Consider the following 22,500-nt stretch of genomic DNA (forward strand, 5'->3'; position numbering starts at 1 on the left):
CGTCCTCCTCTCTCTCTCTCTCTCTCTCTCTCTCTCTCATTTTTCTTTTTTTTTTTTTGTAACCAAATAGCAAGTTAACTTGCCAGCTGGAGACGATCTGATATTCAAATTCAATTTATTTGAACGGTTCATCAACTCTCTCCGCCAGCCCTCTATTTTCCCCATATTATTGCATCATGACTACGGATCCATGGGCCGATGCTACATATTGGCGTCTCGGAAGCCAACTGGGCCCCGTGTTTTAGGTACTTTTATTCGTCGTCCTCCCTTTTTGTGTATCTCCATCTCAGGCGTCTCTGTCTCCTCACGCTGGCTGTGCAGACTGACAAGAACGCAGATTCCTCATGAACGCGTAATCTGGACGGCCGGCGAGCGCTGTTGTCCATCCCCCTTCCCTTGTGCTCAGAGAAGGGAGCGGCCGGCGTTCAAGCTCGCTCAGCCTCCGTTCTCCCGGCATGGGGAAGAGAGGGGGGACCCTTTTTATTCCTTTTTTTTGAGCCTCTTGAAGTATTGATCGGCTGCTCTAAACTAGTTAACTATGTATATGTGTAGACAGACCGAGTATGCAGGGCAACGGTGCACAGCTGACAGAGTGGCAGATATGACGTGACAAGAGGGATGGTTGAAGGATGCCCAGGTCTAAGGGATGTCTGGCATGCAGCGCCGTCGGCATCGGCAGCGAGTAGCAGCTCGCCAGGGACATGGAGCTGGAGAGAAGACGGGCATGAAGCAGGCCCTGCTTTGAGATGACGGAGTGCAGGTCAGTCCATGGGGTTTGAGATATGCTTATTTATGGACGCCAAAACAACAACTACAACAACAACAACCCAAACCAAGACGAGCAAAGGAAGGCCAGAGTTCAGGCAGAATGCCTGGACAGATGGACGTTCTGCAGAGCTAGGGAGTTTGATACGTTTGTATCTCATTCGTGCAGAGATTCGAGCCTGTTTCGATCCAGCCAGCCAAGGGCGATCATCATGACACAGCCAGCTCAAGCTATATGACGATCCCTATAACAGCAGTCCTCGCAGGATCTCACCAAGACATCTGCCTGTACGGAGTACGGAGGGCCTAGTTGAATATCCGGAAAGGCAACTGACAGGCCCAAGTAATAACCGGCTGTTGGAGGCTGGGGCAGCCCGAGACAGATGCTGGTGTCTGAGCGCAGGCTACCTTGATCTATACACAGGCACCCGGGAGGCAGCAGACTGGTCGACAACAGATCTATAAGCATGATCCCTTGGATATACAGCAGGGTGACTAGCCAAAAGTCAATTAGGGGTCCGATCTGATCTGTTAAACTACATCCACGATGGAAGCTTGTTGTCCGTCTCCCCAGGTTCGCCGGCAGCCATCGGCCTCGACTCGAGGCTCGTCCCAGCTACCGGGAATAGAAGAAAGAAAGGACTGATAGCCCGTCGGCAACTCGCTAACGGAACTACTATTATTCGGCCGCTTTGAACAGGCTGGCGGCTTCGGCTAGAGCTGTAGAGAGAGAGAGAGAGAGAGACTGGGAGAAGGGAAGCAAAAAGTCAGAGAGAAAAAAAGGAACAACGGTCAAAGGGGCCAACGGTAGCCATCCAGGTCCATGAGCTTACTTGCTTTTGCAGCATATTACAGAGCAAAAACATTTCTGGCCTGGCCTGGACTGTGCTGGACATGGCGAGCACATGGAAAATGTTACGTACGAGATATCGCATCCTCCCTATCGCCCGAAGGGGACTCGCTGAGCTGAGCTGAGCTGATGCACCACCAGAGGCAACGAGGGAGAGAGAACAGGCAAGCAGAGCCATGCCACGGCTAGCCCAGGGATCCGCTTGCAATGTCTCTCGCCTATACAGCGTCCGTCTCTGCTGCAGCACTGCTTTGTGTTGGGTTGTCCCTGGGGTTTGCCCTGCCCGGCTTGCTGCCCTCGCTTGACGGCCAACATCGATTCTGACGCCGTGATTGATAACTGAATGCGACTGCCTTCTTCCCATTCGATGAAGCGCCGGTTGTGTTTGCAAGCCACCTCGCCAGGTCCCTGGACTGGTTAGTTGGTTGCATCGCTGTGCAGTTCCCGTCGTCAGCCTGCGCGATGATATATAGTTGGCGCCCCATGTAATCACTCAACCATCACCAATCCTCGTCCGAGTGAAAATACAATCACTCTGGGAGAGCCCGTGTCCCACCATGTCCATCCCATGCTCATCCCACTCTGGCCCCCTCGCCCTCTCACAGTCTCAATCTCGGAAAGCATCACTTGGCTTCTCACTCGTGGCCTTTTTCCTCTCTTTTTATCCCTTTCTTCCCGCAGTACGGGATTTGGGTGGAACCCCCCCTTTTTTTAAACGCTGCATAAGTCCCGCAAGAAGAAACAACTTCTTCAGGGTTGTTAAGTGTTTGTGCCTGGGGCTAAACAGTAATAATCACCAACCCGGACATCACGGCCTTACGGGAGCGAACAAGCCTGTGTCCGGCTTGCGGCTTACAGCGTTGCAAGGGGGCCACCGTCGGCATCTTCTAGGTCGGTGTTCCCTCTCGAGGGAATACGGAGTAAAGTTAAGTGATTCCATAACGAAATCCCGCCGAATGTTATGATTGGGACGGAGCAGAAGGCCGACAGAGCAGTTGATGATGGATGATGTGTTTTTGATTGAGACTGTCCAAGTCCTGGGCCGAGTAGGGCCCTCCCCCTGACGGGCTATAATCTCCTGTGCTAATTCGACGGGATGCTGTCTCCGGCCGGCCTTGTCTCTCGGTCTTTCCAGTCTCTGCATGCCATCCCTCGCAATATTTTATCCGCTTCCCCCTTCCTAGCGCTGGACGCAAGCCTGGCCACGCTGCTTCCAGATTATTCCGGAGACGCATCTTCCCTACGCTCGCATGCCTTAGTGTGGGCAGCAGGCAGCCTCCCTTGGGTCTACCCTTGGAGGTGGGATAGGAATTTTTCCCGCTCTTTTTTTTTTTTTTTTTTTACTCTTCTCTTTCAAACCGCAATCTCTAGCCTCTTGGCCGCAGTCCGACTCCTTTGCTGCCTTCTTATTCTGTCGACCATGACAAGGGAGAGGCAGTGATGGCTAAAATTCGAGATGCACGAGTCCTGAATGTGCACTGGCGGCATGGCTGGACTGGTTTGAAAGACGGGAAGCAAAAAACGAGGAAAAAAGGCTGGAGACATGAAAACCCATCCTTGATCCATGGCGGCGACGTTTTGCTCGTTTGCGCTGGACAGTGGAGTCGCTCTGTATGCTTCTTGCTCTGCAACTGGTGACCGTGATAATCGCCTATAACGTATGAGGGAGGAGGAGTTCAGCCGGTATACTTACATATACGGTGTCCCATGTTTTCTTTTTAACGGAGATCCATATTGTTTAAGCAAAATTGAGGAAGATATTCGCCTCAGCCAGCTGCTGCAGTTTATCACAGCCGCACAGCCAATCCACAGAGACAGCTGAGCCGTGGAGCCCAGCAATCCATGTACTCCGTATATGATTCCATAATCGTCAGTCTCAACTGTCCCTTGGCTGGCATCGAAAGTCGCAGCAGCAAGTTTCCAAGGCGACGGGTGAATCATCACATGTAGCAGAGGCCATTCGTTCTCTTCAGGACCACCCAGGCGTTCATCAGGCATATATCTGGAGAAGTTATACATGGAGATCTTGAAGAAACTGTCGGAATTTTAGCCGAAAAGGGATGTATCGGCCTCGACATCCCTTCTTCACTCCACTTCTCAGATACTTAGCTCTTCCATAATAGCAGCCAACGGACTAATATATCCCATGCCCGGCCGTTTGCTTGCCCGAGAATGAACACACATTTTCTTCCAAGCCTCGTGGCCGGTCGGGATTAGTGAGTCGCCTAAACTCCGTACTCAAATGTGATGTGTGCATCGGACGGTGAGACGGCTTCGATTAGGTGAACAGCGGCGGTGATCCCCCATGAGAGCAAGAAGCCCGGAGATCCTCATGCTGACATGAACATTATTATTCTAGAACAAACGAACAGCGCCTCTTTTGGCTGCCAGGATACAGTCGGCTCGCGGAATCGGATGAGAAGAGCTACTTATATTGTGGCTGGTCGAGATACTGATAGTATACGAATGCATAAGTATTGTAGAAGGGAGGATCAGAGTACAGAAAGACCTGCTCCTTCTCTCTGCCTACATATACTTACTATCCTGTCTTGCTGCTTGCTTGTCTGTTACGACATGGACAGCTGAGCTTCACCCCAGACCTTGACCAAGGTTCATGATGCAATATGTATGTGTATCCCGGGGCCCGCCAAAACCCTCCCCGGGTGCGAGGAGGATCAACTACCATGCCACTCAAATTGTGCAATATCATGGCCAGCCAGCCAACGGGTATATTTCCATTGCAGATGACGGACAAAAGCTCGGGAATCAAGAGCTGTCTTTTGCTCACACAGAAGGTCGCCGGCCCCGATAATAATAAGTCTCAAAATAGTAATATGGAGTCTCATCGCAGAGGTGTTTTTTCTAGCACACCATAATACTTAAGTATATCAGTACGCCGCCAGTAGGTAGCCGATAAAGGGACCTTGATCTGTAACAGCGTTACCTACGCCGGACTCCCTTGAATTTGAACACCCCCTGGCCATACGAAGAACCGCAAAAAAAAAACGAAAAAACATCCTGGCAGAGGACCCTTAGCAAGCAACATATGGCCAGGGGGCGATGAAATATACGATTCGTTGGTTTCTCGATTACCTCCTTGTCCTCCAGGCCGTCGACGGGACGCTATAGCCAGGAGCAATCATAAGATGGCCTGTGTTGGCCTGGGGCATGCAGGAGGTCGATATTTCCTCGTCAGTCACTGAGTAGTCCTTACATAGCAAAGCTGCCTTGTACTTTGCAGCAGAGAGCTTAGAGTAAGCGGATGGTAGATATCTATATCAACCTCCCTTCGCGGCCATCATCACTCACTCTCTGCTTTCGCGCTGCTCTCGTCAAGGCTGATATATATCCCTGCACATACTTACTCCAGATATCGACATATTTCGAGTGCGGAGCGAGTTCGTTTGCAGCATTCTCAGACCTCCGCCTCCCGTCCTTGCTATTATTATCACCATATTCGTCTTGTTCGCCGCCCCTTATTATTGACACCCCCATATCGCTTGCCTCCGCCTTGTCATAGGGTACTTACATATACGCCGTCTCTGCTTGGGAAAATCTCGGACGTCGACCGCCCGCCGCTGTTAATACGCCAGATGTATAGTCCGCCCTGGAAGGCCGGTGAATTATTTTTCTTGATTAACCCATGAGGCTAAGCTGCGCCCTGGAGATTTTTTATGCACATAACAAGAGCCAAGCAAGCCGCAGAAGCAGGAAAGAAGGTTGGCGTTGAGAGTCAAGAGTTGAGCGCGGTGTTGATGGTCGATATTTGTGGACGCCCAGGCTTCGTGTTTGCTGTAGCTATGGAGACCGACATTTGATAGACATAGGTGTCCGTCCACAGTTTCTCAATGTTCAACTCCAGTTGATTAGTTAAGTGCTGACGCTGTCGATATGGAGAACTCGTTGTAACATAATACGCAGCTATCCCTGCCTTAGCCCTTAACAAGTTAATATTTTACTAGCAGTACGAATGGAAAGCTCGACAGATGGGTGGAATCTTCCCTCTTCCACATTCAGGTGCTGCACGATGCGGTGGATTTGGATGCAGCCTTGCAGACGCAGCAGAGGCTGCGTGTTTCAGTCTTGATGAAAGGGAGAGACCGCCGGCTCCCTTGCATCGAGTCACTGGGAGGGGAGAAGCAGAAGGGTGTTCCTTTCTTTTCTTTTCTTTCTCCCTGTTCCCTTCCTTTGGAGGTGTGGTTCGTTCATTATTCGACCTCCTCCTCACTGTTACATCGAGTATCAGAATCTCAATCAGATCGGGCTTCGGCAGCAAAAAGCAAAGACACTGGAAGAAAGAAAACTGCAGTTCCCTTTGTAACTGGCTAATGTAACCAAGTCACGAACTGAAAAAAAAAAAAAAAAAAAAAAAAAGGACAGAGAAAAAGCAAAGCAGCAGGACTTCGTGCCAATGCAGGAGATCATGGCCGCCTTGTGATCCTATTCGCCGACTCTCCGCCTGTTTTGAGATCCCCTAGGGGTGCGGGAGGGCTGGATATCAAGCGTTGACACGCAGACGGGCAGATATACATCACGACCTGCAGGCTGGCAGTCAGACCTTACCCCGATGAGTTGGAGGAGAAATCTGCCATGATTAACTAAGCCTGCTGTCCGCTCCCTCTGCATAGTTACATATAACGACATGGCTAACTGGCTAGTGTGAGATGCCGGGGACACCAGGGCGAAGTTGCCTGCAGCATGCAACTTGCCGTGCGGGCAAGGGCGCCGGTCATAGATGAAGATAACAAACGACCCGCCTGGCCGGAGCAGTTAATGAAGGGGATCCGAACCATATAGTTAGGTCGAGTTCATCAGTCAGGAGTTCGTCAGCGCTAAGCAGACAAGTGTGTTATGTTAGTAGTAGTGTATGTAGGTTCCGCCATTTACAGGCAATGCTAGCCTAAAAATAGCAGTGTAGTATAAGTCCAGAGGGTGCAGAAAACGCCCTGCCATCAGATCGAGGATGGACGGGATGGATTGACTAGCTAGTTGGCCTAGCTGGCCTAGCTGGTCGGCAACATGGGGTCGGCACGGCGAATTGACAGACTGGCAGACCATATCTCTCCGTCCCAGCGAAGAAGAAGACCGGATATTTGTTTAGTTACTTTACCATCAACCAGATGTGAGGTTAGCTTGTCAACTTGATCAACTTAAGCTGGTTAGCTTACTGACCGGCTCGTCATAGTAGTATGTAGTAAGTAGCATTTGGTTGGTTACTTACCTTGATTAAACTTGCAAAAAGTCGAAGGTGAATACGAATATTTGGCGTACTCCTCCTATCCTGTTGCAGACTAGCCGGCAGGCAGCATGGCGTCAGCAGAGCAGAGATTTAATTTACTCGTCCGATTCAGCGATGGACATTGGATAGCTATCGTTCCCTAGTACGCCGAAGAGACGGTTGGGACGGTTGGAGGCGAGCAGACACGCAGGCGAGCCGTTAACCAGCAGCTGGCCGACTACAGCAACATTATTGTAAAGACGAGAGAGGCTAGCCGGCAAGACTCGGGGATATGGAACAGACAGCGAGGACAGGCCTGCAACTGACGGGAGGAAGTTATTATTATTATTCCTCTTGCTGGCTCGCTTGCTTGGTTAGGTTGGGTAGTTTGGTTCAGTTGGAGATGCTACACTGTATGCGGAGAGCAGTCGAATCAGCCAGTTTGACCAAGGGCGAGGAGACGTTTGGCGGATAAGAAGATTAGGTCTTCGCTGCGGGAGAAGATCGTGTTGATCTATATCTGAGCGCAGGCTGAGCATACGCAATATGTCGAGGAGAGTCGAGAGGCAGAGGGAGATTATAGGACCGCCACGGTGGTTAAAGCTGGTCAACCGCTCTGCCTGCCTGCTTGCCTGCCTGTCTGACGTTATTTAGCTAGCTACCAGGAACGGGAATGCAGAGTTTACATAATACCCAGCTTGATTGCCGAAGGGGTGGGAGTCTCTCTCGTTCGTCCCCTTTGCTGCAGGGCAGGGCCAGGGGGGGGTTCGAGGAGGCACAGGCTGAAGATGTTATTGCTGGAGTCTCGAGCGTTGGCGAAGTTCCCGCCGTGGAGAAGGGGGTTCAAGAGCGACCAAACTCACATGCTGGGCAGGAATTAGATAATGCTTACGGGAGTGCCTGAGCAGCTTGTCGTCGTCGTAGAGAGTAGTAGAAGCATAACCAGCGGACGGATGGCCGGGCAAAAGGAAGAGTATCGGCAGCCTCCCTTGTCCCTGGGGGGTTCCACACCGGCGCTTCGACAATAATGATATGTAAGTATACTTCCATCATCGATGTGAGCAGATGAATCTGTCTTCCTTCCTCTCTCTCTCTCTCCTTTTTTTTTTTTTTTTTCTTTTTCTAGAAGCTTTACCATACCGGCGGATGATACGGGAGAGTGCATCGAGCAAGGGGAGGGGAGGTTACTAGTTAATATCAAATCCCTGGCCTTCCGCGCAGGCAGAGTTGTACAGTCGTTACAGTTAGTTGGCCGTCCTCTTAGTCCGAGCAGCAGAGGCGAGCTTATCTTCCTTGCGGGATGCGGGATATTTCGAAAGAGACGGAGGATTCTTTTTTGTTTGCTGCGTGTGACGGGAAGTTTTTTTCCCCCCTTCGGTCTCGAGAGAGCCCAACGCTCAAACCCGGCGAGAGACAGGAGAGAGACAAGTGTGTGGAGTGACTCGGGACGCGATGGACAAGCCGGAGCAGGCCAGGACCGCAACTAGTTCAAGTCGAACGGCTTCTGTGCGCCGAACGGGACGAGGGACAGCAGCAAGACATGGCCAAGTCAGGGCCGAGAACGATATGCAAGTGCAAAAAAGAATAATAAAAAGAAAAAGACAGAAAGGTAAAAAAGACACTTTCGTCTGGTGTGGCTCCCTCGGTGTGTAATCGCCGTGCATAAAAGGCAGAAGTCGACCTGATCTGTGTTGTATGGCTGTGTATGTACTTTGCTCGATGTACACGGCCTGTACGTAGGAGAAGCGGTCCGACGGCCCTGCGGCCCAGCTGGTCCCCCCCCCCCCCCCCCGGGGACCATCGTCCAACTCGAGCTCCAGCTGCTTTAAGTCTCAAGCGGAAGGTCGAAGTAATGGAGTCTTTTTTTCGCTGTGGTGGCCAGTCGTGAATCGAATAAATATACAACACGGCCGGTATCCATGGCCTCCAGGGGGTGAGCGTCTAGCAGTCAAGTACCTGGGGGAGGAACGAGAAGAGTCCTGGCTCCAAAGGACGGGCCATCTCAGACAGACGGTCAGAGATAAACAGCAGACAGACATGATATTTAGTTGCTTCTTGCCTATTTTCCCTTCGAATTCCGACTTGGCCAACGGAGCTCGACGGGATGCACCAACTAGTTGATGACGGCGTTGGCCTGACGATGGGCTGATGCTTTGCTTTCTTTTTCTCTCCTGGTCATGAGTTTTTTTACTCTGGAGATGCACCCCGTACTCCGTACATTCAGGTCGAGAGAGAAAGGTCGACATACAAACGATAATGTCTGGCTGTCAACATGCTTTTTCCTGCCCTCTCCGCGCTAAGCAGCGATCCTGATGTGCGCGTAAACCAGCTTATAACTAGCTAAGCTCTAAGAGACCATGATCAGCTATCTCTGCCAGTCCGTTTGTCTGTTCAGGTGCGTGAACATCGCCGTCGATCCGATAGGCGAGGTTGCAGCCAGAAAGGGTCATCCCCATGGCTGAGATCGAAATGAATATACATAGGTCGCATCACAAGAAAAACGTAATTAAGCAAGACAGCAACATCCTTCGTTGTCAGACATCCTCCAGGAAGGAAGATGGCGGTGGTAACAATGTGCACACGTGGTTTGAGCTCGTCGTATATGCATCTTTTACGTCCCCTGGAGGCGATATCCCGATTGTTCTGGATCTAGAGTTGACTATATCGGCCTGCCTGACTCGTCTAGGAGCCGTATGTGATAGTGATTGATGACGGAGGCGAGAGAGTGTGAACCGATGTGATAGAAGTGACTAGCGTCATCCCTTCACGCAGCCGGCTGCCTGGCTGCCTGTCGGGTGCGTGTATGGCAGTATATCATGCTCTGCAAAATCTCCCCAGATGGTGCATGTATGTATTTATGTATATGTATGTGTAGGTACTCTCTCTGCTGCTCCCCATGCCTGCATCGGCATCCGGGAAACGCCTTCCGCAGTGGTTGGTGCAGCAGGTAGCGATGGTGACGGGTTCATGGGGGTTCTGTCTCTGGCCGGGCTCGACTTGATTTGACCTGTCCTAGTCAGTCCTGTCTTGCCCTGGCCTGACCTGATATGATCCGATCTGACCTTGTCCCTACCATCCATCCATCCATCCATCCACCATCCATCCCACAGAAAGGCGTAAGATGTCTTGTTGTGTTGGGCTGCAAGACGTGCCAGGAGCATAAGCGAGCGTTCTCAGGTATCCCATCCCCATCTGCAAAATATGTATTAATATAATTATGCAGACAGACAGAGAGAGAGGGAGAGAGAGGAAACGACGTCATGACAGCCATCAAGCCAAGGATAACTAGCCATTGTTAATTGTTAAGCCCCCGATATCAGACTGACCGTTTCCCCTGGGATCCCAGCCGAAATGCTCACGTCAGGGAGACAAGAAACAAAAAGGGCGTCCCGTCAGAATCAAGTTCGGCAGCATGGCTGCTCTCATCCCGAGCCTGTGAGCAATTGAGATAGGAGTTAACACTCCCCCCTTTTCCCCTTCTTTTTTTTTATGCCGTGTGCTGTGCCTGAGAAGAAAGTGATGCTGATACGCCCCTCCGCAGGCGGCCCAGAGTCCAAGATCAAACATGACGCAGCCGGTGGCTTCTTGTCGTTCCACTCGGAGTCTTGTCTATCTGTCAGGCATCACCACTAGCAGCATCATGGACTCGTCGTCTTCTTCTTCTTCTTCTTCTTCTTCATGCCGTCTGCTGTCTGCCGTGTCAGTAGTAGTATCAGTAGTAGTATCAGTAGTAGTATCAGTAGTAGTAGCGGTATCTGCTGCCTGCCTGCCGTCTGGCAGCTCCGGCGGTTACCCAGCTCCCTGTGCTGTCTCTACCATGGCCCCGTCCCCTCATCTCCCCTCACTCCGCATCGCCGGCCTTCTTTTTTGCTGCTTGAATCCTCGTCTTCATCTTCATCTTCGTCCTCGTCGTCGTCGTCTTTCTTCGCTTTTTCTCCATCTTTTTGTTTTTCTCTTGTTTTTTTTTTTTTTTTTTTTGCAGTTTCTTTTGAAAAATACAAACTTTCTGCCCGTTTTCAATACGAGATATCTGTATTTGCAATACGTAATTTCCAAACCTTAAGCCCCCTGTTCTGCCGCCCTTCGCCGCCTTTTAGTCTCTTTTTTTTTATTTTTTATTTTTTATTTTTGCAAAATTCCGCCATTTTTTGTTGCTTCAAATTTGAGAGACGAAGAAAAAAGTCGCTTGAGAGTCGAAGTTGATAGACGGGATAGAAGGGATGGAGGAGAGAGGACAAGCAGGCAGCGGCGATGGATGGCGATGGTAGAGAGTGCTGGGCTGGAAGACGAACGAACGCCCTCATGGACCCTCGAGCTTCAAACAGAGACAGCAGGCTGCTCCGTACAAAGGGACGAACTAAGTATACTACTTACAGTACATGATGTGCTAGGGAAAAAAGCAAAGAAGACGATACCTGATAGACTTCAAGTACTCACACTTCACTTACAAAAAAAAAAAAAGAAAAAGAAAAGGACGAAGAAGAAGCCGACTGGCCGCTCTTCCAGGCTCTCGGAGTCAACCGAACTTAATACGCCCTCGTCGTCTTGCTCGTTCGACGGCGGAAAATAAGGTAGCGCATCCAGAGAGTACTTAGTGTACTCCGTACACCTGCCTACTTACTTATATACATGCACCGGCACCACCACCGCGCCGCCGGCCTGGCTCCCCCAGACTTAATACCCGTCGTCTCTGCTTCTTCTCTTCGCTGGTCGCCTGCTCTTGTTGCGTCTTGACTTCTCACTCGCGTGCTAGCTATTGTTCACCGTCAACTGCTCTCTTGCATGGTCTAGATACCTACTTCCTCCGGATCTGGCCCCCCCAGCAAAGAGCTGCCGCCCACGATGCGCTCCAGCATCGCCTGTTCCCGCTGCCGCCGGAGCAAGATCAAGTGTGTTAATGCTGGCATAGACACCACCTGTCGAGCTTGCGAGTCCTCCGGCAGAGAGTGCTCCTATCCAACTCCAGCGGCGGCCGGCTGTCACCCCTCGGCCGGCGTCAAGCGGGATATCACAGCCTCGTCCGGCATCGACGATACCAACAGCAGCCACAACCACAGCAGCAACAACAATAACAACAACAACAACGCCAATAGTCATAATAACAGTAACAGTGAATGGGACAATCCCAAAAGACAGAGACACAGGAAACATGTCAACGCCTCGGTCTCCTCCAAGGACGCCCTGATGAAGCAGAATTACATGCTGGCCCTGGACTCGGCTATCCTCACTCCCAAGGTATGGGAGACGCTCTTCGACCTCTTCCAGCAGCATTTTGCTACCATTTTGCCCTTCTTGCATCCAGCTACCTCTCTGGCGCAGATCCGTCATCTTTCCGGTGGCGGCGGCAGTGCCTCTACTACCACTGGGGCTGCCACAACAACAACTACTACTACTACTACCACCACCACCACCACAGATGGACAGCATGCTACTGATCCATCCCAGAGCCCAGCACCACGGACAGAGGTGTCTCCCCTGATTCTGCTCGGAGTCTTGACCCTGACAGCCAGGTTTCACCCTCAGCTGGCTCAGCATCATTCTCCTGCGTCGCCAGTGAGCCCGTGCAACCCAACTGCCGCCTCAGAGTTCTACGCCAATGTCCTCAGGGCGCGGCTGGCCGGCACTGATGGCTCCGATATCACCATCACCGACCTCAGCCGTGTCCAGGCCCTTCTCATGCTCTCCTTGCACGAATGGGGGATGTGTCGTGGGAAAAATGCATGGATCTACCTGGGCATGGCTGTCCGGATATCCCAGACCATGGGTCTCTCCTTTGAGCCCACAGAGGACGACGGGCCTTATCCATCCCATTCTCTCTCTATATCTACGTCTTCTCACCCTTACTCATCCCGCCGGCCATCAATGCATGCCGAATTCGACCAGCAGAGCCAGCACAGGGACCAGCTCAACTCAGACGACGTCATCGAGCAGGAGACCCGGAGACGGACCTTCTGGAGCTGTTTTATCCTCGACAGGTGTCTGAGTAACGGCAGGCTGCGTCCAAGGATGCTCAGGGTGCGTGAGATCGGCATCCAGCTCCCCAGCGAGAACGCCTTCGCGTTTGGTGAGCGGGTACGGACCTCCCTGCTAAGTGACGGAAACACCGGCCGCAACGGACCCAGTAGGCGGTCACAGAGTTATGATTCTCGTAACGGGTCGGCCACCACGACCACAAACGGAGTACAGATACCCAGTCTCAGACAGTCGATCGGATATGCAGACGACGTCAAATCCAAACCCTGGCCTCCAGTTTCCAGCCACAGAAGCGATGGAATAGGAGACCGGATCGATAGGTGGGAAGTCGGTGTCGAGGAGTGCGTCCTGGGCCGACTTGTTCGGATTATCCGAATATGGGGCAGCGTTGCGAAATGGGCTTGCGAAGGAGGCAGGAGGTATGTCTGTCCCTATTATAATACTGCCTCTTCTGCTTCTATCCATCTATCTATGCATGCTAACGGATAACTATAGGTCTGATCAATGCCCCCCGTGGCACCATGAGTCTCGGTTCAACCAGCTCAGGGACCAACTACATGAATTCCAGGACGGACTGTACAGAAACCTGCAGTACAGCGCTCGCAACACCGACACCCACATCATGTATAAAAACTCGCTCGCTCCATATGCACTCATGCACATCATCTACTTTCTTTCAGTCATTGTCTTACATCGCGCATACCTACCTTTCCTTCCGCTCCGGCCCATGGATCCACAGGGGCCCCTGGACGAGCCATCATACCCGTCCGAGAGGTACAGCGTGCCCGACAGCTTCTGGAAGGACAGCGCTCGCGAACTATTTCGCGCAGCCAGGCAGATGGTGGAACTTGTTCGCACCTGTCATGAACGTGGTGTGCTGATGGAGACGCCCCTGGTCGCCTTCGCAATCTACAACGCTACCTTCATGGGCGTGTACGCTGCTCACTTCAACCACATGGATCAGGATGGCTACCTGTGTTTGAAGCCACACTCAAGCGACGGTGGTGCCGCTGGCTCTCCCGGTCGCACTGCAGTAACAATGATGGGCGCAGGCAGTCTGGCGCAGGCCGATGTAAGGAAATCCATTGAGGTCCTCGGTGAGATGAGACCTCGGTTGAAGATGGCAGTCGGCTGGTTCCGAACTGTCCATCGTCTACACGGATATTTCTGCAAGGTCAAGAGAGACCAGAAGCGTCTCTGGAGGAAGATGGAGATGAACGGTGTCGACGGGCAGCAGCAGCATCCATCACCATATGGAAATGGCAATAGGGTAGTTGGCGATGCTCAGCGGCACAGCAGCCATAGCCATAACCATAACCATAACCACCATACTTCCGCCTCGCAGATTGTCCAGAACAATCTATACGAGGAACTTAGACAGCTGGACAAGGTGCTCACAGATTTGGGTAGTACAGAGGACCAAACGCCTGAGATGAGCGGGTCGGACGACGACATGGCTGCGATGCTTCTTGCGAATCCGACGGAGCACAGCAGCGAGGCGCAGAGCAACATTGTCAAGAGTGAGCCAGGCGAGGGTCCAGATAACTCTGTTACTGCTACAGGTCCCCATGGCGGCGAGGGACATGCTGGCAGCCTGCACCGAGACTCATGGGTACCGGTCAACAGCAGCGGCAGCCCGGCGTCTCACTCGCTGGCCCCCATCTCAAACGCAGCGACGGCAACTACTTCAGGCGGCGCTGCTGCATCTACCATGGTTATAATGGCCAACGGATGCAAGGAGAATGGCGAGAAACAGTCCTCTGATTGCGATAGATGGCCCATCCTCCCAGCCCCTCAGCAGCAGGCTGGTCCACCCTCCGGTTCGCCGTACAGCCTGCCTCCCTTCCAGGGCGCATATCGTGATACTCCCTCTACGGGACTGCCAGCCAGCCCTCCCAGCTCAGCAGGGACAACTCTCCCGCCGCCAGTCCCATCTTCGTCCGCTGCGACTGCACCCACCACAGCAGCCTCTTCGCCATACTTCCCTGCGACTCCTTCGCCATCCAACTCGAACTCAAACCATCGTCTGCAAGCTGTCCAGCCCTGGCCAACATCCCGCCAGCCTCCTCCTCCCCCGCCACCATACTCTCAGTCTCTTCCCTCACTGAATCTGGCTGCCCAGCAGAACTTCCCCTTACCTCCTCTCCAGCCGAGTCTAACCCACAGCGGCCAAGCACTCGGAGCGCATGGTCATGGGCATGGTCCCGGGTCTGGACCAGCGCAGCATAGTCATAATGTATCGCATGGCTCAAGCAACAGGACTCCTCCACTTTCCCAGACCAGGCTGGACCTAGGCTCGTTCCTGGCGCCACCACCTACCCAACAGCAACAGCAGCAGCAACAGCAGCAAGCATCACACCATCAACATCAACACCAACACCAGGCGCCGTCTCGGCATGTTTCACCGTACAGCTCATATGATGCGGTCAATGCCAATCCGCTGTGGATGAGCAGCCTAAATGGAGAAGACGTCCTTGCCTTTATCGAGACAGATAGCTTCGATAAGTGGTCTACCATGGTCCCTACGCCCAACGGTCCTCCGTCTCCGGCGTCGCTATCAAACATGAATGGCCAGTATCAAGCCAGCAACGGCTACAGCTCTACCACCAACACCGGTGCAAACGCCAGCACCAACGCAAACGGATGGCTAGCTCTTATCTGGAGCGAATGTACCCATTAATCTCCCCATCTCTCCATACACTACAGCTCCTCTCGTCTCCTTCGTCATTCTCTGCCTTCTCTCCCTGCTTTATTCCCATATATTTATTCATCGCCATTGCATCGCATCTGCTATCTTCTACATTTCTCTTTTTCACATACAACCACCTCATCTTCTCAACAGAGCTACATTATATGAAATCGGAACAAGGAACTGGATCAGGCAAGGAGCTGGATATGGATCTGGACTGGTAAATTTTTTTTTTTTTCTTTTTTTCCACATTTATTTTCACCTCTCTCACTCAGGCATTTGTACGGGCATGGATATGGCTTCTAATGTTGGCTGTTCTTGGTGTATTTTTTCAACTCAAAGGGAACAACGAAACCCACTGTATGATGCTATCGGATCTCATTATTATTCTTGTCATGCTTCGTCGTTTCTTTTTCCTCCCGGCCTTTCCAGCAGCTGGATGGCCTGAGTGTTTCTATTACGTTTCTGTCTCATGTCTCATGCCTTACTCCGAACATGCGAGTAACACATCACTCGCACGGTAGCGGAGCACGGTAACTCCAGAATTACAAAATAAAATAAAAAAAAAAAAAGAAAGAAAGAAAGAAAGAAAGATTACAGAGAAAGAAGAATGAAATTGAAAATAAAAACACTATATTAAAAACATGTCAATCATCTTCACCGCATCCTCTCGTAGGATAACGAACAAGATAGCCAGCTAGCAACCCTACTTATGGCCGAGAGACGACGAACCATCAGGCAGCTGGCGGGCATCCATGCAAGGAGAGGAGAGAGATATTCGCGGCACTTCGCCAGGCCGCATCCTCTCTGCCTGTCCTGCGCTTTGATCTTTGATCTTTGTCTGATAACTCTCCCCCCTGAGGCCGCGATCAAGTCCCTCGGCCCGTCCGCCGTCCACTCACGTATAAATCGCTCTTCCAAGGCAGCGAGCGCCTCGGGACCTGCCAGGCCAGCAGGGCAGGCGGGCGGGCAGGCTGGCAGGGCCTGATAACCTGTCTCGGGGCGCAGCCGTCCGTATTCCTAGACAGGCAGACAGGCAGGCATCCATCGCCGCCGCCGCCGCCGCCGTCGCCGTCGCCGTCGCCGGGCAGGAGTCGGTCAGGAACCAGTCGGGAGGCTAACGCAAACCCACCGTCGAACCAACTAACTACCTAAGCTAGTTTATCTCCCTGGCAAGTCGACCTGGAAGGGAGGGAAACTCGGGCTCGGCCTGGGCTTTCGGCATCGCTTGCGTCGCTGGCTTCGTGTTTTGAGCCCGTCTGGGTGACGTTTTGGCTGTCTGGCGGTCTCGTCGGTTAAGCTAGCTAGCTAGCGAGTTAGTTGCTTGCGTGCTCCGGGGAAGCGTTGGCCGAGTCTGGAGATCCAAGCCGCTTGACTGCTCGAGTGTCGATCTGATCTGCCCTGCGTATGCTTGATTATGCTTATGCTTATGCCGACGCTGGCTGCTGGCCTGCCCAGTGGCTTCGGCCGGGCGGATCAGGTCGTGGATAGTCTTGCTGGCTGGATAGCCTATGCGGACTGCGGCGGGATTTCAGCGCGCGCGGGGGGGATGATGTCCCACAGACGGGAAGGTTGAAAAATACAGCAGAGTCAAGCGTCGATGGCCAGGCTGGTTTGCTACCTTTGCTTTATTTTGCTTATTTTCTTTCTTTTTTTTCTTTTTATCTCTTGCTTTTTCGTTGTCAGTTGACGATGAGATGCGGGCCGGCGGGTTTTGCAAGTTACAGGCGCCTCGAGGCGTCGGCGGTTTCTTTTTTATTACACGCATTGTTGCTGTCTCTGTCTCTCTCTCTCCCTCTCTATCTCTTTGTTACATTGCGTAGGTTGATTAGATGAAGTTACACTGACTCTATAGAGAAAGGCAGGAAAATAAAGGGTAAAAAGGTAAAACATCATAAGGGTATCAATCACAAGAAAGGAAGCGAAGGAAAAAAGGGAGGCGAGCTACCAGCCGCAACATGGTGTGACGTTGCGGGTTTGATAACGTACCGGGTTGAAAGAAGCTAAGGCAAACAGGACATGAACCGGCAGTTGGTGACAGAGACGACGACGTCTATGACATTCCGTGCATCTTTTCGCTGCGGGATGGGTAGAACCTGCAGGGTGAGTCGAGTGTCAGCAACGTACGCACGTACACACACACACCAGCAAGGGTCGACAGCGGGAGACATGGACAAGGGGTGTTACTCACCATGCAGCAACTGAGATGATGATGTAGAGGGTCATGAGTTGGACTCCCTCCAGCCAATGTGACTTTCCGTCCTGGATAAGGTAGTTGACCTGTTACAGGGGTTCTTCAGTCAGACGCCGGTCATATACCTGGGGTACTTTTTTATTTTTATTTTTTGAGAGATGGGGTATGATACATACCAAAAGCACGGTGACGAAGAGCACTGTGACCTGGAATCCGTCAAAGTAAAGGGTCTAGTCTGATGTTAGTATCGATCATATGAATATGCGAGATGCAAAAACCCGCATCTACAGGACTAGGCGTCAATTACCATGTCATCCTTTCCTATAATGGAGTAGCCTATCGTTAGCCTAGAGCTTCATAAACGGAGACGCGGAGTGTAAAAAGAACCAAGTGAGTACAGACATACCAGCAATCCAGCCTATGACTACAAGAAGCGGTAGCACAAGAAGGGCAATTTGCATGCTCGAGCCGACAGCAACTCCGATAGAGAGATCCATCTTATCCTTCGCTGCCACGGTCACGGCAGTAGCGTGCTCTGCCGCGTTTCCAACGATAGGAAGCAGGATCAAACCAACAAACGTTTCCGAAATGCCACCAGAAGTCGTGATTGCGTCGATCGAGGAAACCTATGTATTTCAAACCTGATGAGCAAGAGAACACAATACTAGCATTCAGGGAAGAAGGTAAGGTGCTTGCAGCATGAAGCAGGTATAGTACGTACCATTGCCTCTGCGCAGAGAGCGACCAGAGCAGTAGAAGCGCAAAGAGTAAACACGGCAACGTATATACTAAGCTGGGGTTCCTCTTCTTCCTCGGGGACGACCACCGGGATATGCTGGGCATTCTGTCCACCCATGGAAGCAGAGAAACCAGCTCCAATCTGGGCAATGCCTTTGGAAGCATCACCATCCTCGACCTTCTTGGACTTTGATCTCTTTTCTACTTTCTCACTGGGCGTGTTGAAGATGGAAGCATGGGACTTGAGCTGGAAGAATAGATAGGCCCCATACACGACTAGCAAGATGACGCTGGTACCTGCATGATCGTTAGTTCACCTCTCTAAGCACGATATCTATACACTGACCTCTGGAAATTTCTGCAATGCCGGCCTCGCCATCTAGTTGATACAGTTAGCAGACCTAAACATTTATACAGGGGAGATGTCCTAAACATACTTCCTGACCAGGTGTGGAAGGCTGTTGGGATGATCAGACTGCCGACGGCCAATGCGAGAAGACTGGATGCAGTTTGAGCTACCGTCACGTTGAAATTCTGCTCCATACGGGTCACTCCTCCAACGAAGAAGGACATGCCCATGACCAGCAGCAGGTTAGACAGTATGCTTCCGATTAGCGAGGTCTGTACAATGACAATCTCATTCTTGAACAACGCAAGGATAGACACAATCAGCTCAACGGCGTTGCTAAAATTTATCGTGAGCGAGCAATCGAGTAACGTTCATCTGAGAGGACCACTTACCCAAATGTGGCATTAAGAAGACCGCCAACAGTCTCTCCAGTTCTGCAAGGCAATTGTTAGGGGCGGTACAGCGGAACAGCGCAAATTGAATCAATCCCGGAGGGAAACATACCTCATAGCGATTTCTTCAGTTCCATATCCAAGCATTGCAGCAAGGGGTCTATCCAATGGGTCAGCATTTTTGGTCTCCGGTTTCCTTCAACCTCTAATGAGCCCAATTCTTACACAATGGCAATGAAATTGACCACGAAGACGGCGACTGAGTTGACCTTGAGGTAGTACATAATAACTTCAGACTGTCAGCACATATCTATCACTTTTTGGCAGCCCTGGTCAAGAATTGGGCGAACGTACTTCCAGCGGGTGCCGCAACCAAGAGAATATTGATCCATGAGCTGAATAGGGTAGCTCTCAACTGGCCAGCAACGGTAAATTGTTTTGCGTGTCCAGCAGCTGGCGCATCTTCTCTAGGGGTGGTCTCCTGCTGCTTGTCCACCGACTCTGAGCCTCCCGATTTTCTGTGGACGTCCTGCTCATCGGCCTTGATATCTCCGGCAGCGCGAGTAAGAGGTGCGGTGCTCGTAACGGACTCGGTTCCTCCCTGGACGCCGTCGGTCCCGGCAGTCGAAGGCACAGCGCCATGCATAGTCTCTGGCTCCTTGACCCGCTCCATGTCGGTCATCGTGTAATTGTTGCTGCCGCCCGCCTCCAGGCTCGACGACAGCGTCCTCTCCGGGCGAGATCTCGTTCTGCCAAACGGATTGTGGCTCGGGGCCTCTCCTTCGGCGTCATACCAGGCCAGCGACCTTGCTTGGCTGCGATAGTGATCTGCCATCCCGTTAGCATGCTGGACGGCGACAAGCAACGACAAGACTTTTTCCAAGGAACGACAAGCTTCTTACGCATTCTGGGCCAAAACGGTCTGCGCAGTCCCGTAACAGCTGACTGGTTAGCTAACTAGTTGGCTGGTTGTGCTGTGTGTAGAATATGCTGTTGTATATAGAGGTGAAGAGAAACGTCGTCAGAATCGCCAAAAGGGGAAAACTTCGACGTCCCTTTTATTTCGCTGCATCGCGCCCGCAAACGAACAGCCGCCCTCGTCCCAGCGAGACTAAACTAGCTCACATTAATTCCAGCTTGACCAGGGACACCAGCCATGCTCATCTCCGTCACGGTCTCACGATGAAGGAAAAGGGGCCCAATCCGAGCCGTTCCCACTGACCTCCCCCGTATTTCTGCCTGCACCGCCAGCGAGTCAGGAACCAGGAATTGCGCCCCCCCTGAACCAGCGCTCCGCTAGGCGCTCTAACAGCGTTCAGCCACATCGCCCGTATTCGAGCCACCGCAGCCCTGCAGCGCGAGGGTGAGCCTAAGCAGTGCAGAGACGCCCAAGAAGCTTAGATGGACGATGCTGGATCAGCCCCCAGCCACAGCCGATCCGTCTCCATCCCACCCGCCGAAGCTGCGTCCCGCCACCTCGAGCTCGCCCTCCAGAGAGTGGTAAACCAAAGAGCCAAGAGCAACAGGGCTGCGCACACAGCAAAGATGATAGAGCAACGACAGGCTGCGACAGAGACGGCCGTATCGGCGCCTGGAAAGGTGCTGCTTGCGGGCGGCTACCTGGTCCTGGACAGGGACTACACGGGGACTGTTTGTGCCCTGGATGCCAGGATCCATGTGGTGGTGCAACAACAGAGCGTCAAGAGACGGCCGTCTGCGGCGGAGACACAGACAGAGGGCCATTCACAGCTGAACAGCGGCCAGGCAGCGGGAGAAGGAGCCGTGGGAACAGCTGAAATCCCGCCTGCTGCTATCGTCAACGGCGGGGCGCAGGAGGAAGCGGTGCAGGATACGGTCACCGTCAGGTCACCGCAGTTTGTTGATGCCGTATGGAAGTACAAGATCCAACGATCTGACAACGGAGGCGGTGTCAGGGCCGTCCAATGTGACGACGGGTTCGTTATGCTCTTATCCCCCCTTTTTTGTTTTTTGTTTCCCTCGTTCCCTTGTCTGCATGGCTGTTTCATAAACCTGGTGTCGTTTACCTTAATACGGCCGACGAATCAATATAGCTAATCAGCTCCTGAGTAAACAGGCCCCGAAATCCATTCGTCGAGACTTCTCTGAACTACGCGCTGACATACGTGAGCTATGTTTCTGCCTCTCATAATATTGGTTCCCTTGTCGTGACCATACTCGCGGACGATGACTATTACTCTGAAACCACTGCGAGCGGTTCTTCCAATAGCGGGTATGCAGGATTCAAAAAATTTGGAGTACGGCTGCAGGATGCGCATAAGACAGGCCTAGGCTCGTCCGCCGCACTGGTAACCGCTTTAGTATCTGCCCTGGTCGTTCATCGGACCGTTCAGCCCGAAAAGCTCTCCCAGAACAAAGCAAAATTACATAACTTGGCTCAAGCTGCACACTGCGCCGCACAGGGGAAGATAGGCTCTGGTTTCGATGTTGCTGCCGCTGTTTACGGGTCGTGCTACTACAGACGGTTCTCTCCGTCTGTACTTGCTGGCCTGGGTGAACCTGGCTCGGCCGGGTTTGAAGACCGCCTGTTTGCCGTCGTGGAAGATGTCAACGCAGGTGCTCCATGGGACACCGAGTGCCATGATGTTGGATTCAAGCTACCCATGGGTATACGAATGGTCCTCTGCGACGTTGACTGCGGCTCCCAGACTCCAGGCATGGTGAAAAAGCTCCTTCGCTGGCGAGACGAAAACCGTGAAGAAGCGGATATCATATGGGCTAATCTGCAACTAAACAACGAGAAGATACGGTTTGAACTGAGGAAATTGCTCCACAGTCCGGGAGCAGATTTCAACGAGCTGCGTAACCTGCTGCTCAAGTCGAGGATGTGGATTAAAACAATGACAAAGAAGAGCGAAGTCCCCGTTGAGCCAATGGTACAGACAGAGCTATTGGATTCACTTGGTAAACTGGATGGTGTTATTGGCGGTGTTGTCCCGGGTGCGGGGGGCTACGACGCTATTGCCCTTCTCATGATAGATGACCCGGAGGTCTACAATGAGGTCCGCGCGCACCTTAAGGACTGGCATAGTACCGTCGAGGATGACTTTGGTGGCAAGATCGAAAGAGTCCGCCTTCTTGGGGTCGGTTATGGTTCTGAGGGCATCCTGAACGAGCTGCCGGTCCGGTATAGCGGATGGATATAGCATGCCAGTCCCGGTCTCGCCGACCATGCCATGACGCCTCTTATGCAGTTTACGATCACGAGTCAACGACTACGTACCGGAGTAACTAGACCAGTAATCGAGGGTGTTTCTACTTCTTGTGTCGAGCATTGTTTTAATGTTTACTTG

General features: G+C 52.2%; 5 protein-coding genes across 5 annotated transcripts; 2 read left to right on the forward strand and 3 right to left on the reverse strand.

Moving 5' to 3' along the window:
- Positions 1 to 10,442: 10,442 nt before the first annotated feature.
- Positions 10,443 to 10,773, reverse strand: ARB_02981 (uncharacterized protein; the record flags this gene model as incomplete). Its single annotated transcript, XM_003010236.1, has 2 exons — positions 10,443 to 10,599; positions 10,679 to 10,773. 2 exons carry the CDS (start codon positions 10,771 to 10,773, stop codon positions 10,443 to 10,445), a joined length of 252 nt encoding a protein of 83 aa, XP_003010282.1.
- A 182-nt stretch (positions 10,774 to 10,955) lies between these two features.
- Positions 10,956 to 11,930, reverse strand: ARB_02982 (uncharacterized protein; the record flags this gene model as incomplete). Its single annotated transcript, XM_003010237.1, has 3 exons — positions 10,956 to 11,107; positions 11,282 to 11,446; positions 11,633 to 11,930. The coding sequence occupies 3 exons, from the start codon at positions 11,928 to 11,930 to the stop codon at positions 10,956 to 10,958; spliced, it is 615 nt and encodes a 204-aa protein (XP_003010283.1).
- An 87-nt stretch (positions 11,931 to 12,017) lies between these two features.
- On the forward strand, positions 12,018 to 15,486 carry ARB_02983 (C6 transcription factor, putative; the record flags this gene model as incomplete). The annotated part of the gene is made up of 2 exons (XM_003010238.1): positions 12,018 to 13,225; positions 13,302 to 15,486. The coding sequence occupies 2 exons, from the start codon at positions 12,018 to 12,020 to the stop codon at positions 15,484 to 15,486; spliced, it is 3,393 nt and encodes a 1,130-aa protein (XP_003010284.1).
- A 2,196-nt stretch (positions 15,487 to 17,682) lies between these two features.
- On the reverse strand, positions 17,683 to 19,850 carry ARB_02984 (membrane bound cation transporter, putative; the record flags this gene model as incomplete). Its single annotated transcript, XM_003010239.1, has 10 exons — positions 17,683 to 17,775; positions 17,866 to 17,919; positions 17,997 to 18,025; positions 18,096 to 18,315; positions 18,411 to 18,724; positions 18,865 to 19,112; positions 19,169 to 19,210; positions 19,281 to 19,328; positions 19,394 to 19,457; positions 19,523 to 19,850. The coding sequence occupies 10 exons, from the start codon at positions 19,848 to 19,850 to the stop codon at positions 17,683 to 17,685; spliced, it is 1,440 nt and encodes a 479-aa protein (XP_003010285.1).
- A 719-nt stretch (positions 19,851 to 20,569) lies between these two features.
- ARB_02985 (uncharacterized protein) lies at positions 20,570 to 22,353 on the forward strand (the record flags this gene model as incomplete). The annotated part of the gene is made up of 2 exons (XM_003010240.1): positions 20,570 to 21,123; positions 21,264 to 22,353. 2 exons carry the CDS (start codon positions 20,570 to 20,572, stop codon positions 22,351 to 22,353), a joined length of 1,644 nt encoding a protein of 547 aa, XP_003010286.1.
- Positions 22,354 to 22,500: the final 147 nt, after the last annotated feature.

The sequence above is a fragment of the Trichophyton benhamiae genome (assembly GCF_000151125.1).
Source record: "Trichophyton benhamiae CBS 112371 chromosome Unknown contix01456_5.r1.exp, whole genome shotgun sequence".
In the NCBI taxonomy this organism is placed as follows: Eukaryota; Fungi; Ascomycota; class Eurotiomycetes; order Onygenales; family Arthrodermataceae; genus Trichophyton; species Trichophyton benhamiae.